The sequence below is a fragment of the Suncus etruscus genome, chromosome 1 (assembly GCF_024139225.1).
Source record: "Suncus etruscus isolate mSunEtr1 chromosome 1, mSunEtr1.pri.cur, whole genome shotgun sequence".
In the NCBI taxonomy this organism is placed as follows: domain Eukaryota; kingdom Metazoa; phylum Chordata; class Mammalia; order Eulipotyphla; family Soricidae; genus Suncus; species Suncus etruscus.
This window is the reverse complement of record NC_064848.1, coordinates 207837451-207851078: the sequence shown is the minus strand read 5'-3', so window position 1 is coordinate 207851078 and position 13628 is coordinate 207837451. Positions and strand designations below refer to the sequence as shown.

The following is a 13628-nucleotide window of genomic DNA, read 5'->3' as shown; positions in this document are numbered from 1 at the left end:
TCTGTGCTCAGGATCACTCCTGGTGGGCTCAGGGAATCCTATAGGATGACAGGTGAACCCAAGTCGGCACATGCAAAGCAAATGCTCTAGCTCCTGTCCTGTCTCTGGCCCCAGATGACCTTTTCATCTTTGCCCTGCTACCACTATGGGCCACTCCGAGTTCTTGCCTTCCTTATTATCTTTCCTTACCTACCTATAACAGTAGATCAAGATAAGGTATTTCTGAATTCAAAGGGTACAGGGAAAAAGAGCAAAACTGCAATTTAACCCTTATATGCCACAAATTGTCTCTCTTTTTTTTGGGAGAGGTCCACACACAGCAGCAAGCACTCAGGGGTTACTCCTGGCTCTACGCTCAGAAATCGCTCCTGGCAGGCTCGGGGGACCATATGGGATGCCGGGATTCGAACCACTGTAGTCCTGCATGCAAGGCATGCATCTGTCCGGCCCCACAAATTATCTGTTTTATGGCTGATGCGAAGTCTAAATATAGGCTCTTATAAACACTGGACTCAAACCAAGAATCTTCCACATTTCTGACTTTTTTTTTTTTTTTTGGTTTTTGGGTCACACCCAGCGATGCTCAGGGATTACTCCTGGCTGTCTGCTCAGAAATAGCTCCTGGCAGGCACGGGGGACCATATGGGACACCGGGATTCGAACCAACCACCTTTGGTCCTGGATCGGCTGCTTGCAAGGCAAACGCCGCTGGGCTATCTCTCCGGGCCCCACATTTCTGACATTTTAATTTTTTTTTAGGACATACCTAAAAGCACACAAAAGATGATTTTCCTCATATATGCTTTCTGCTTAGCTTTTACTGTAGGTTACTATTTCTCAAAATGGATGATACCGCCTACTTGATGAGACAATCCTGGGGGCTGGAGTATCTTTGGCATAATTGGGAAGTACTTGGTTTGATTAAAGAAGGTAAATTAGAGGCCGTAGTGGTGTCGAGGAGCGGTAAGGCATCTATCTGCCGGTGCTAGCCTAGGACAGACCCCGGTTCGATCCCCCAGCGTTCCATATTTCCCAAACCAGGGGCGATTTCTGAGCGCATAGACAGGAGTAACCGACCCCTGAGCGTCACCGGGTGTGGCCAGAAACAAAACAAAGATGGTAAATTAGGGGCTGGAGTGATGGCACAGCGATTAGGGCACTTGCCTTGCACAGGGCTGATCCAGGTTCAATCCTCAGCATCCATTAGGGTCCCCTGAGCACTGCCAGGAGTGGTTTCTGAGTGCAGAGTTTGGATTAACCCCAGTGCCGATGGGTGTAGCACAGAAAGAAAAAAGGTAAATTAAAGAAGGAGGTAGATTTTTAGGGTCACTGAGTGGTTTATTTTTCTAAAAGGGGGGACAGTGGCCATATATGTCTGGGAAGTTCTGCTCTGGATGGGGATCTGTGACGTAATCTCTTTACACCTCTGGAGAAGGTCTTATAGCTTCATGCCAGCCTACAGAACCAGGCTACAGGTACCCTGAGATCAATTCCAAGTGACCCGGCAGACCAGGGCTGATGGGTGAATTGCCCTTCTGGTGTTTGCTGTTTCATAGTTCCAAAGCAGTAAGAGCAAAAAGCAGACTATTTGAGTTTTATTCCTGGAAGAGGCATCCTGATTGTGGTGTTTTTTTCTTTCTAGAATTGTGGTTGTTTTAGACTCCATGATTAAGGTGTTTACATTCACACACAATCCTCATCAGTTGCACGTCTTTGAAACCTGCTATAACCCTAAAGGTAAGAAATTCAGGGCCCAGTGATCTGGTTCATGGTAGAACACCAGATTGACATGTCTGTTTAGTGTCTGGCACTGCAGAACCAGAGGAGTGATATGAGACAGGCCAGAGGCCAAGTTGGCTCCTCCTGCTAAAATGGGCACCATTGCCTTATTACAGCATGGCTCTGGTGAAGGGTTATTTGGGGATGGGGCCTGGGAGATAGAGGCCTACCCTTGCCATCTTCTTCCAGCCTCTCTCCCTGGTAACTTCGGGGTTTTGCAGCTCAGCCACCCAGTTCTTACTCTCACTTGCTTGCATATTTTTCAGCTATTCAGGGGCTCTGTGGTGGGCTTTGGAAGCCATGCTTTTAAGTTCTGAGATCTTTCTCTTTTTTGTTGTGTTTTATTTTGTGTTGGGGCTAGGCCCAGTGATGGTTATTCCTGGCTCTGCTCTCAGGCAGTGCTCAGGGGTTCAAACGTGATGCTGGAGATGGAAATTGGGTTGGCTATATGCAATGAAAGCAGGGTACTCTCTCCTGCCCCAGTTCTGAGATATTTTTAAGTTACAGTTGAGTAACTACTGTGATTGTCAAAACCAAGCGGTCTCCTCACTTACATAACCCTCAAGTTTTATCTTTTCAAATGTATTTGGTATCTCTCTCAATTTTGAAATTGCTTGCATGTATTTTGTGGTTTTTGGTACTTTGCTCCTTTTTGTTTGTTTGTTTGTTTGTTTTTGGGTCATACCCGGATGCACTCAGGGGTTACTCCTGGCTCTATGCTCAGAAATCGCTCCTGACAGGCTCAGGGGACCATATGGGATGCCAGGATTCAAACCACCGACCTTCTGCATGCAAGGCAAACGCCTCACCTCCATGCTATCTCTCCGGCCCCTACTTTGCTCCTTTTTATTGTTGCCCAGGTACACCAAAATATTTTCTGCACTTTTTTTTGGGGTGGGGGGTGGCCATACCTGGCAGCGCTCAGGAGTTGCACCTGGCTCTGTGCTCAGAAATCACTGCTGGCAGGGTTGGGGGAATCAAACCCGGGTCTGTCCCTGGTTGGCTGCATGCAAAGCAAATGCCCTACAGCTGTGCTATGCTCTCTGGCCCCCACCTTTTTTTTTAAGAGGGGAAGTGATTTTGAATTGTTCTCACTCTAAATGTTCACACATAAGTCTTTGTTTGGAGACATCTTTTATAGTGTCCGGGTAGAGACTGGGAAGTATAGTTGCTGGCCCTGTCTTTATAAAGTATTGGCAGTGTTCGCCAGAGTAGCCACGTCTCCTTGGTGAGCACCACTCGAGGTACACCCTTGTGGACACTTGGTGTCACAACTTCACCTTTGGACCCTGCTGTGAAGATGTGGGTGGGGTTTGTGTCTCCTTGTCATCATAGTTTGCATTTTTCTGAGGACCTGTAGCTTTAGTATTGAGTTTTGTTTCATGTGCCTTTTGCCTTTTGTAAATCTTGTGTTTCTTCTGGAAGTTCAATAGTTTTGAATTTTAAGCCTTTCATAATAATTTAATTTTGTTCTTATTGTGGGGCCCCACCCAACAGTGCTGGTCAGGAACAGACACCAGAAATTTAATTCAAGGCTTCTCACAAAAGGCATATGTTCTACCACTTGAGCCAAATCTTCAGCCTCAAATTAATTTTTGGGGGGTTGACGGCCACAGCCTGTGGTGCTCAGGGGTTACTTATAGTTCAGTGCTTGGGTCACCCGACTGTGCTTGGGGAACGCATGCAGAGTATGTACTCCGGCCTTTTGTGCTCTCTTTCTGGTCCTCAGTAGCTGTGCTTGGCCTATTCCTGGCTCTTGCTCTCCTTTAGGGGATCATATGGGAGTTGGCTGCATGCAATACAGTCTGCCTTACTCTCAGCTATCTCTTTTTTTTCTTTTAATTTATTTTTTTAATATATTTTTTTATGGGGCCGAGCGGTGGCGCTAGAGGTAAGGTGCCTGCCTTGCCTGCGCTAGCCTAGGACAGACCTCGGTTCGATCCCCCGGCATCCCATATGGTCCTCCAAACGAGGAGCGACTTCTGAGCGCATAGCCAGGAGTAACCCCTGAGCATCACCGGGTATGGCCAAAAAACCAAAAAAATAAAAAAATAAATAAATATATATATTTTTTATTTAAGTAACATGATCATAGTTGGGTTCACAGCTATCTTTCTTTTTTTGTGGGCACTCAGGGATTACTCCTGGCACTGTGCTCAGAAATCGCTCCTGGCAGGCTCGGGGGAACCATATGGGATGCTGGGAATCTAACCCACGTCAGTCCTGGGTCAGATGTGTGCAAAGCAAACACCCTACCACTGTGCTACCTCTCCGGCTCCCACACAGACCTAGCTTTCTTAGCCTTCATGTTAAATTTTGGGAAAGGAGGTCTTGGGACTACATTCAGCAGTGCTCAGGGGCTATTCTTTTTTTGGGAGTGGGGGTGACACACCGGAGGTGCTCGGGTTACTTCTGGCTCTTTCTCAGAAATCTCTCCTGGCAGGCATGGGGTCCTGTGTCAGGACAGCCGTTCGAAAGGCAAACGCTCTACCGCTGTGCTCTCTCTCCAGCCCCTCAGGGGCTGTTCTTGACTCTGCTCAGAAATGACCCCACACTTGCAGGGGACCACATGTGATACTGGGATTCAGTCTGGGGTCAGTTGTGTGCAAGGCAAGCACCTTATTTCTGGCCCCCTGGAAGGTTTTATTTCTTTATTTCTTTTTTTTTTTTTTTTTTTTGGTTTTTGGGTCATACTGGCAGCGCTCTAAGGTTACTCCTGGCTCTACACTCAGAAATCACCCCTGGCAGGCACGGGGACCAGATGGGATGCCAGGATTCGAACCACCGTTTTTCCGCATGCCAGGCAAACACCTTACCTCCGTGCTATCTCTCCAGGCCCTGGAAGTTAATTTTTACAAGAATATTTTGTTGTTGCTATTTTAGGGCCTTTGCCTTTTGGTAGTTTTATCATTAGCTTATTTGTTTCTTAAAAAAATAAGATTTTTGTTGTGATTGTGCTGAATATAGACATGAATATCTGTTGCAGATTTTTAGTGCAGCTATCAGAACTTAAGTTTTTCTTTGCTTTATGTTAATGTCTTCTACTGGATACTAAAAGTGCTCTGTCCTGTTCAGGCCTCTGTGTCCTGTGCCCCAACAGTAACAACTCCCTCCTGGCCTTTCCGGGCACACACACGGGTCATGTGCAGCTTGTGGACTTGGCTAGCACTGAGAAGCCACCCGTGGACATTCCTGCCCACGAGGGCGTCCTGAGCTGCATTGCACTCAACCTGCAGGGAACAAGAATCGCAACTGCATCTGAGAAAGTAAGTGCACGTCCCTGCCTCAGTGGGGTTGGGGACTCCATGGCCCTTCCCTGAAGATCAGGTGCCTGTGGGCTCTTGGGCCACTTGCTCTGGGAGATGAATTAGACCAGGGGTCTTCAAACTTTTTAAAGTGGGGGCCGGATTATGGTCCCTTAGAGAGCTGGAGGGCCGGACTATATGAGCTACTAATTCCTACTCACACTGCACATATCTTATATAAATAAAATGAAAACCATTTATAAATAAACAGATCACGCACCAGTATTTCAATGGGAACTGTGGGCCTGCTTTTGGCTAAAGGGATGGTCAGTGTCCGGTTCCATATTTGTCACTGCCAGCCGTAACAAGTGATGCAAGTGGGCATCAGTTAATCTTGATCTGGTTGGAGATTGCAGATGTTTCATTCTTGAAAAAGTCTGTTCACAGGCATAAGTGCTACCAAAGATGGTTACCATTTTGAGTGTATGGTTCCTGATATTTGGATATGTCTCAGAGGAGAGAGATGCATAGAAATTCAAAAGGTTACTTGACTTAAATGCATCTTTCAGAGTCATAATTCTGCAGTTCAGCCAGTTCCATTTGGTAAATTGTAAGGACATTTTCAATCTCAACAGAAAATGGGTATGTCCATTGTCCAAAGCTGTATGTCTTGTTCATGAAGATGAAGCTCTTTGAATCTAAATTGAAACTCCTTTTGCAACAATTCTAGTGAAGCCAGACATGTTTCCTTTGGGAATGCAACCAATGGTTTGTCCGCTGACAGGTTTTGAGTTGTTGGAAGATGACTGAAGTTTTCCTCCTGTACTTGTTTGATGAGAAGGCCTAATTTTACTTAAAATGCTTTCACATGCGATGCCATATCACAGATGAGCTTCCCCTTGCCTTGAAGTTGCAGATTGAAACTGTTGAGTAGCTAGCTCTGTTATATCTGTCAGAAAGGCAAGGTGCCATTTCCATTCTACATCATTGAGCTCTGGTACTTCTTGGTTTTTTGAAAGTAGAAAAGCTGTAATCCGTGGAAGTAAGTCATAGAAACGTTTCAAAACTCTTCCTCTACTCAAGCAACGGACTTCTGTGTGGTACAGAACATCTTCATGGGCAACATTTACCTCAGATAGAAATTCCTGAAATTGTCTGTGGTTTAGTGCATGAGTTCTAATGTAATTAACACAAGATACCACAATTTTCATAATAGAGTCGAACTTCAGTGATTTACAACACAGCGCTTGTTGGTGGATGAGGCAGTGGATGGCAATTGGATAAGGATGGTTGTTTGTCCATCTCTTGTGTAATGTGAGCAATTACTCCTCTCTTAGACCCCCACCATGCTAGGAGCACCATCAGTTGTTACACTGACTAGTTTAACCCAGTCTAGCTCCAAACCATTCACAGTTTGGCAAGCCTTTTCAAATATATCCACTCCTGTGGTTGTACCTTTAATACTTTGCAGTGCAGCAAGCTCTTCTGTGACTTCAAAATACTCATTTGTCCCACGCATATAAATGAGAAGTTGGGCAGAATCACGAACATCATTGCTTTCGTCAAGTGCCAAGGAAAAATAGCAAAGTTTCTTTGCAGAATTTTGCAAATGGTGCAGCAAATTTTCTCCCATTTCTTCAATTCTTCGTGTCATTGTAACTCCTGAAAGGCTCACTGTACTAAATAAATCGGCCTTCTCTGGACACATCTCTTTGGCAACAGAAATAAGGCATTCTTTAACAAATTCTCCCTCCACAAATGGTTTGCCATTGCGCATTATTATCTTGGCAACTTGAAAACTTGCCCGCAGTGAGGAAGTATTTAACTGCTTCTGCTTCACAAAAGTATTTTGCTGAGTCATCAGTGTATGTTTCAGTTGTTACATATATTTTTTTTGTTTGTTTTTGTTTTGTTTTGTTTTGTTGTTTTTTTGGGCCACACCCGTTTGACGCTCAGGGGTTACTCCTGGCTATGCGCTCAGAAATCGTCCCTGGCTTGGGGGGACCATATGGGACGCTAGGGGATTGAACCGCGGTCCGTCCTATGCTAGCGCTTGTAAGGCGGACACCTTACCTCTAGCGCCACCTTCCCGGCCCCTCAGTTGTAATATTTTATCTTTTCTCACTTCTCCAACCAAACAATCATTTATCTTTATGTTGAGTTTGATAGTGGTGTCGCAAATTGTATTCTTTGAACACAGCAACTATATTCTGGCAAATCAGACTCACAGCTTTTTCTTTGTACCGCATAAAAAAGTAATTGTAAGTCCACTGTTCTTTGAATATCCTACACTCGCCGTCAATTTTTCTTTTTCTTGACATCATTGTTTCCTAGGGATTCCAAACTGATATTAGTGAAATACAAATATGTGTGTGTATATATGCACACAGTGTATGAACCCCCATTAGTCCCTGATGTGAACACTTACCCCTTGCAGGCTTTTCTAAGCAGACCAGCTCAGTCCCTGATAGTTATATCTCCCTATATAATGCCCAAATTGATACGTTCAAAATCAGCATGTGAACACTGAAAAGGAATTGCAAAATGTATATAAAATTTTTAATGTAACCCCTTTAAAATGCTTCAGCATCGATTCCCTAATTTTCTACATGGGCAATTCAGCACCGAACCCCTAACCTCCCAACCACTGCCCACCCCCTAACTTTGATTTCAGCACTGAATGCCTCACCACCCCCAAAGGGGAATTTTCATATGAGTCACCCACAGCCCAATTGAGCAGAACCCCCTATCTGGCAAAAATTTATTTCTATGGCACTTCTTTTTTTTTGTTTGTTTGTTTTTGTTTTGGGGCCACACCCAGCGTTGCTCCTGGCTGTCTGCTCCTGGCAGGCACGGGGGACCATATGGGACACCGGATTTGAACCAACCACCTTTGGTCCTGGATCGGCTGCTTGCAAGGCAAATGCCACTGTACTATCTCTCCAGGCCCTCTATGGCACTTCTGACTGACCTTTGGCAGTGGAGGGAGTGGAGGAAAACCTCACTGACAGGCAGGCACAGCACACAGACACCACGTTGCTTGGGGGTGGAGCAGGCGCCTTTTTACATCATATAGTCACCCACATGTGGTACTCCTCACCACGTGGCGCCCTCCAGTGACGTCATCAGCAAGGGCGCATCAATGTCCCTCTCAACACCGCCCTCACGCCCACCCTCCCAGCACACAACATGCTGTGGGTGGAGGTGGTTGACGAAATCGTGACATTGAGTGTATATGCTGGCAGGTATCTTGGCAACCAAACAGTGCTCACTGCTGGCGGGCCAGATCAGACTCCTTGGCGGGCCAGATCAGACTCCTCTGCGGGCCGCATGTGGCCCGTGGCCATAGTTTGAAGACCCCTGAATTAGACTGTCTGTCTTGGAGATGGTTCAGAAAGTCATTTATTTGATGGGACTTCATTTTGGGGCAGCAGGATCAAAGTACTGATTTTTCTTTAAGTAAAATTTTTTGATTTTGGGATCACTCCTGGCAGGGCTCAGGAACCATATGGGATGCCAGGGATGGAACATAGGTTAGCTGCATGTGAGGCAAGCACCTTCCTTGCTGTACTGTCACTCCAGCGGCCCCCCCCCACTTTTCCTTAGGAAAAAAAAAAGTAATTAAAAAGTCTTTTTTTTTTTTTTTGGTTTTTGGGCCACACCCGGCGGTGCTCAGGGGTTACTCCTGGCTGTCTGCTCAGAAATAGCTCCTGGCAGGCACGGGGGACCCTATGGGACACCGGGATTCGAACCAACCACCTTTGGTCCTGGATCGGCTGCTTGCAAGGCAAACACCGCTGTGCTATCTCTCCGGGCCCTAAAAAGTCTTTTTATAGCTGGTCCTGGTGGATATAATAGCGAAAGATGTCTTTTGTGAAGACAAGCTGATAGCATGCCCAGAAGGGCTTCTTCTGGGCCTTGCCACGGAACTCTTGTGCACAGGCACGATGGAGTGATGGCAACAGTGCCCTAAGCCCCTTCCGTTACAGTGGAGGGGAGAGAGTTGAGTTTTAGATGATCTGCTGGGTTGAGAAAGGGTTGTTTTGGACTAATGATTTTTAAGTTCAAATCATTTCAGAAAATTGTAAAGTTGTGAGTCTTTGATAATGAAACACTTCACTGTTTTTCAAAGGGGACCCTTATAAGAATATTTGATACTTCATCAGGGCATTTAATCCAGGAACTACGAAGAGGATCTCAAGCAGCCAATATTTATTGGTAAGACTGAGGGGCCAGGAAGCTGTTGGTGGGGTGGGTTATTTAATTTTTTTTTTTTTTTTCGGTTTTTGGGCCACACCCGTTGATGCTCAGGGGTTACTCCTGGCTATTTGCTCAGGAATAGCGCCTGGCAGGCATGGGGGACCAAATGGGACGCTGGGATTCGGACCAACCACCTTTGGTCCTGGGACGGCTGCTTGCAAGGCAAACGCCACTGTGCTATCTCTCTGGCCCCATAATTTTTAACTTTTTAGTTTAGGAATTTACATAGACGTTGAGCAATATAACTGTCATTAACCATCGCCCTGCTTCAGTATTGATCATCATTTCATTTCTTTACTCTCTTTCCAACTTGTCTTTCTGAAGTACATTAAGGTAGCACTAGCTTTCTTTGAGAGATGGGACTGCCATCTGAGGGGACTGCTCAGCATACCAAGGTTTCTCATCCTTGGTGCCTGTGCCTTGGAAGGTTGGAACGGCTTTTGGGCCTACGAGATTTGAATGTGATGAAGTAAATTTGGTGTGCTCTGGGCTCCTCTTTCCAGAATTGGAGCCTACTCAGCACAGAGTCTGCCCACCATTTGTAGGCCAGACCATGCAACTGGGGAAATCCTGACCCCAGCCTACAAGGCACCCAAGGGCCCTATTGTGGGAGGTTAGGCTCTCGTGGCTCTAACTCCTGTTCTGGTGAATGCTGCTGATTCTCGAAAGGGATGGCTGTTGGAGGGTTGAAGTTGGAGTGTGCGGTGTGAGCTGTGTGGCACATTCCTGGGTTGGGTTGGGTGGGCTCTTAAATGTTGTCTGGTTTGTCTACAGCATTAACTTCAATCAGGACGCTTCCCTCATCTGCGTGTCCAGTGATCACGGAACAGTGCACATTTTTGCTGCTGAAGATCCAAAGAGGAATAAACAGTCTAGGTGGGTCTCTCAAAGCCAGGAGAAGGAGACATTACTTCAGCGTTTGTACCTGCAGTTCTAAATCACCACGGGGATCTCATTCGTCCTCTTGGGATCTGTGGAGGTTATTGATGCTAAAACAGCCTCATTACTTGCCTTAGCTCTAGTAAATATGTGAGGAGGTGCCAGACTCCTTTCTGATGACTCAGAACTTGTTTCTGCACTCCAGTGATGATTCAGGACATTTTGTTAAAATCATATTTCATGGTAGTTAAAGCCTCTGCTTTTTTTCTTTTTCTTTTCTTTTTCTATTTTTGGGCCACACCCAGCAGCACTCATGGGTTACTTCTGGCTCCGCTCTCAGAATTCTTTTGAATTCTTTCCTGGCAGACTCGGGGACCATATGGGATGCTGGTAATCGAACCCAGGTCTGTCCCGGGTTGGCCACATGCAAGGCAAACACCTTACCGCTGTACTATCTCTCTGGCCCTAGCCTCTACTTTTTCTAGTACAGATGTTTTCATTATAAAGCTGCTTGTAAGGATATGATTTTTTTTTCTGCCAGAAAAAAAGCAGAAACATGATTTAAACATGAAATCTCCAAACAAAGACTTCTGTGTGAACATTTAGAGTGAGAACTATATCTAGTGACCTTTTTCCCTTTGCCCTTCCTTACCCTTCTAGTTTGGCATCAGCCAGTTTCCTTCCAAAATACTTCAGTTCCAAGTGGAGTTTCTCCAAGTTCCAGGTTCCCTCAGGCTCTCCATGCATCTGTGCCTTTGGAACAGAGCCCAATGCAGTTATTGGTAAGTGTCTGACCAGGTGATGATGTGGGGCGTGAACGATGTAGAGCATTGAGTAGGGACGCTTGCCCTCTCCATACAGCCAACCTAGATATGATCCCCCCGCTCCCACCAGGAGTGATCTTGAGCACAGAGGCAGGAGTATGATCTAAGCAACGCACTGCACACTCACTCATCAAGCTAGGATTCAGCATAAGCAGACAAGCAATCGCGCCTTCTGCACTCACCCCCAGCCAGCTCTAAGGACTGCGCCTGTTGCAAGCACAGCCAGGGTTGCCAAAAGTCCCCAAGTCCCTCTCCCTTTCCTTCTTTCCCTGCTTTCTAATCTCACCCCAGCCAACACTGCTCTGTGGGCTGCCCTGTCCTCTCTCCAGAGGCACCTTGCCCACTGGATCTTCACGACTATTTGGGATGGTGGCGGGTCCTGCCTTCAGGGTTTAAAGAATGACTGGGACAGAGTATTTGCTGTTTGAGCTGACAACCATTGGTAGCTTTTCCTGTGACTCCCACAGCAGGACTTTTGGGCTGTGGGCACTTTGTGTGCTGTCAGTGAGGGAAGCCTTAAGCTGGTCTGCCATGTGTCTCTCTGTGTGTAAAACCACAAGTCGGGGGAGCACGTGAGTAAAATGGTCTCCTTCTCTCCCAGCAATTTGTGCCGATGGCAGCTACTACAAGTTCCTATTCAACCCCAAGGGGGAATGTATCCGGGATGTCTACGCGCAGTTTCTAGAAATGACCGACGACAAGCTGTGACGATACTAGGAGTGCAACCTACAGCTGTTGCCCACAGCGCTGAGTGTGCCCCTCACATTCCTGGGGCTGGTGCCAGCGCCCATGGGCCTTGTGGGTGACAGGCTAAGGGACTGCCCAGGGACATTGGTCGAAGCCATACGTGGTATCATTTTCCTGAGCACGGCTTCCCATTTCCAGTATTAAAAATTGTCACCTGGCACCGTCAACACTCCAGTACTCTGAACAGCTCATGTCGCTGGCAGCTTATTCCCGTAGTTCAACTGTGACGCCGGCTTTCTTGGTTCCACTGCATCATCATACCTACCGTCGAGTCTGAACAAACTGAGGGGTGGACTTGGCAAAGATACACCAGTGAAAATGTTTTCGACAACAGATCCCATCGTTTTTCCCGGAGTCTGTATCTGTGTATAATTGTTTTTACGTTATAACCAAATTTACGTAGAATCCTAATACCAGCAGCTTGCCTTAGGAAAGGAGAAGGGAATGCCTTCTAGCCAAAGGGAGAAAACGGCCACGGGGTAGGCATTTCCCTTCGGATTCCTGGTCCCAGTCCTGGTCCTGTGCCTGGTGCAGCCTGTGGTGTGGTTGTGTGCTCAGCTGGGTCCTGTCTGCAGTTGCAGCTGTGAGGACTGTGGCAAAGGTCTGGGCCACAGGTGAGAGACTTGAGCGTCATGTGACTGCTGTCTCCTGGGGAAGCCCCTGCCCCGTGCCGACTTTCAAACTTAGAGAAGTAAGTGTCCCTTAGTCTAGAGCTTATGGAGGGCACTTCCAGCCTTTCAAACCGTGCTGGGCAGGGCAGGGGCCACTTAGCTCCTTCGCCATCTCTCCCCACTTGCATTTGGAGAATGAAAGGCACATAACATTTTCTAACATTTGGTAACTAAAATAGGTCATGGGCTCTGTCTTATTCTTAGTACTACTTGAGGTATACATTTAATTTCGTTATATTCCCTTTAAAGAAATTTAACTTTATGGTTTTGATTTCAGGTTGGAGATATTTAAACCTGTAGCATCAAGTTCTCAGTTTTGCCGTTTTCTTTACTGTCATGTAATCAACTAACTTTGTATGTGGATTTCAATGTGAAGTATGCATGTTACTTTTGTGTAATCATGAAATTTAATTTTGCACACTTATTTGTAATGTTTCTTTTCAATAAAAGTGACTAATTTTGTTGTACTCTGCACCTTTCAAAGATACCAGAATTACGTGTTGTTCTAACCTTGGTTGAGAATCCAGTTTTGTACAGACTAGAAAGTCTCAGAGCTCGCAGGAATTTATCCTGGCTCTGTCTATGAGCTCTGCTTGCTTGCTTCCTGAATGGGATTCTGGGGGTTAGGAACAAGAATGCCCTAATCCTGGGTTGGGAAGAGGAGGGACCCTCCACATTTATGGCGGAGTGGTATGAACATTCTTGTCTAGAGACAGCTGCAGATCTGTGAGTGCAGGACAGCTTAAGAGGCAGCGAGGCCGAAGAGATAGCATGGAGGTAAGGCATTTGCCTTGCGTGCAGAAGGTCAGTGGTTCGAATCTCGGCATCCCCCATTGAGCCTGCCAGGAGCGATTTCTGAGTGTAGAGCCAGTAGTAACCCCTGAGCATTACCGCGTGTGACCCAAAAAACGAAAACAAAAAAAGAGTTCACTTCCTCTGAGAGGCCAAACCCTGCATGACCAGTAAGGGGGGTAAGTGAAGTCAGATCTGACCACAGACATCACTTACAACTGGGATGTCTTCACAGGATGATACAGCAGAGCTGGGTAGGTGAGGGACACTCTGGTCACTTGCCTCGTGCATGTACTTCTAGGAGCTGTTTTCTCCCTTAAGCGCATCTGGCTCACGTAAGTGCTCTGGACTTGCAGACAACAGACAAGGCACTGGAGGCTGAGGTGCTACCTACCATCTGCACGTGGCTTCCACAGAACTAAGACTGGTGA

General features: G+C 46.5%; 1 protein-coding gene across 1 annotated transcript in view; it reads left to right on the top strand.

The window, feature by feature from the left end:
• The window catches only part of WDR45B (WD repeat domain 45B), a 30814-nt gene extending 17942 nt beyond the window's left edge, over positions 1-12872 (top strand). The window contains exons 5-10 of the mRNA XM_049776677.1: positions 1643-1737; positions 4855-5045; positions 9157-9242; positions 10059-10160; positions 10824-10945; positions 11589-12872. Coding sequence (XP_049632634.1) covers positions 1643-1737; positions 4855-5045; positions 9157-9242; positions 10059-10160; positions 10824-10945; positions 11589-11695 — 703 coding nt within the window. The 3' untranslated portion in view covers positions 11696-12872. The remainder of the gene's footprint in view (positions 1-1642; positions 1738-4854; positions 5046-9156; positions 9243-10058; positions 10161-10823; positions 10946-11588) is intronic.
• The last annotated feature ends 756 nt before the right edge of the window (positions 12873-13628 follow it).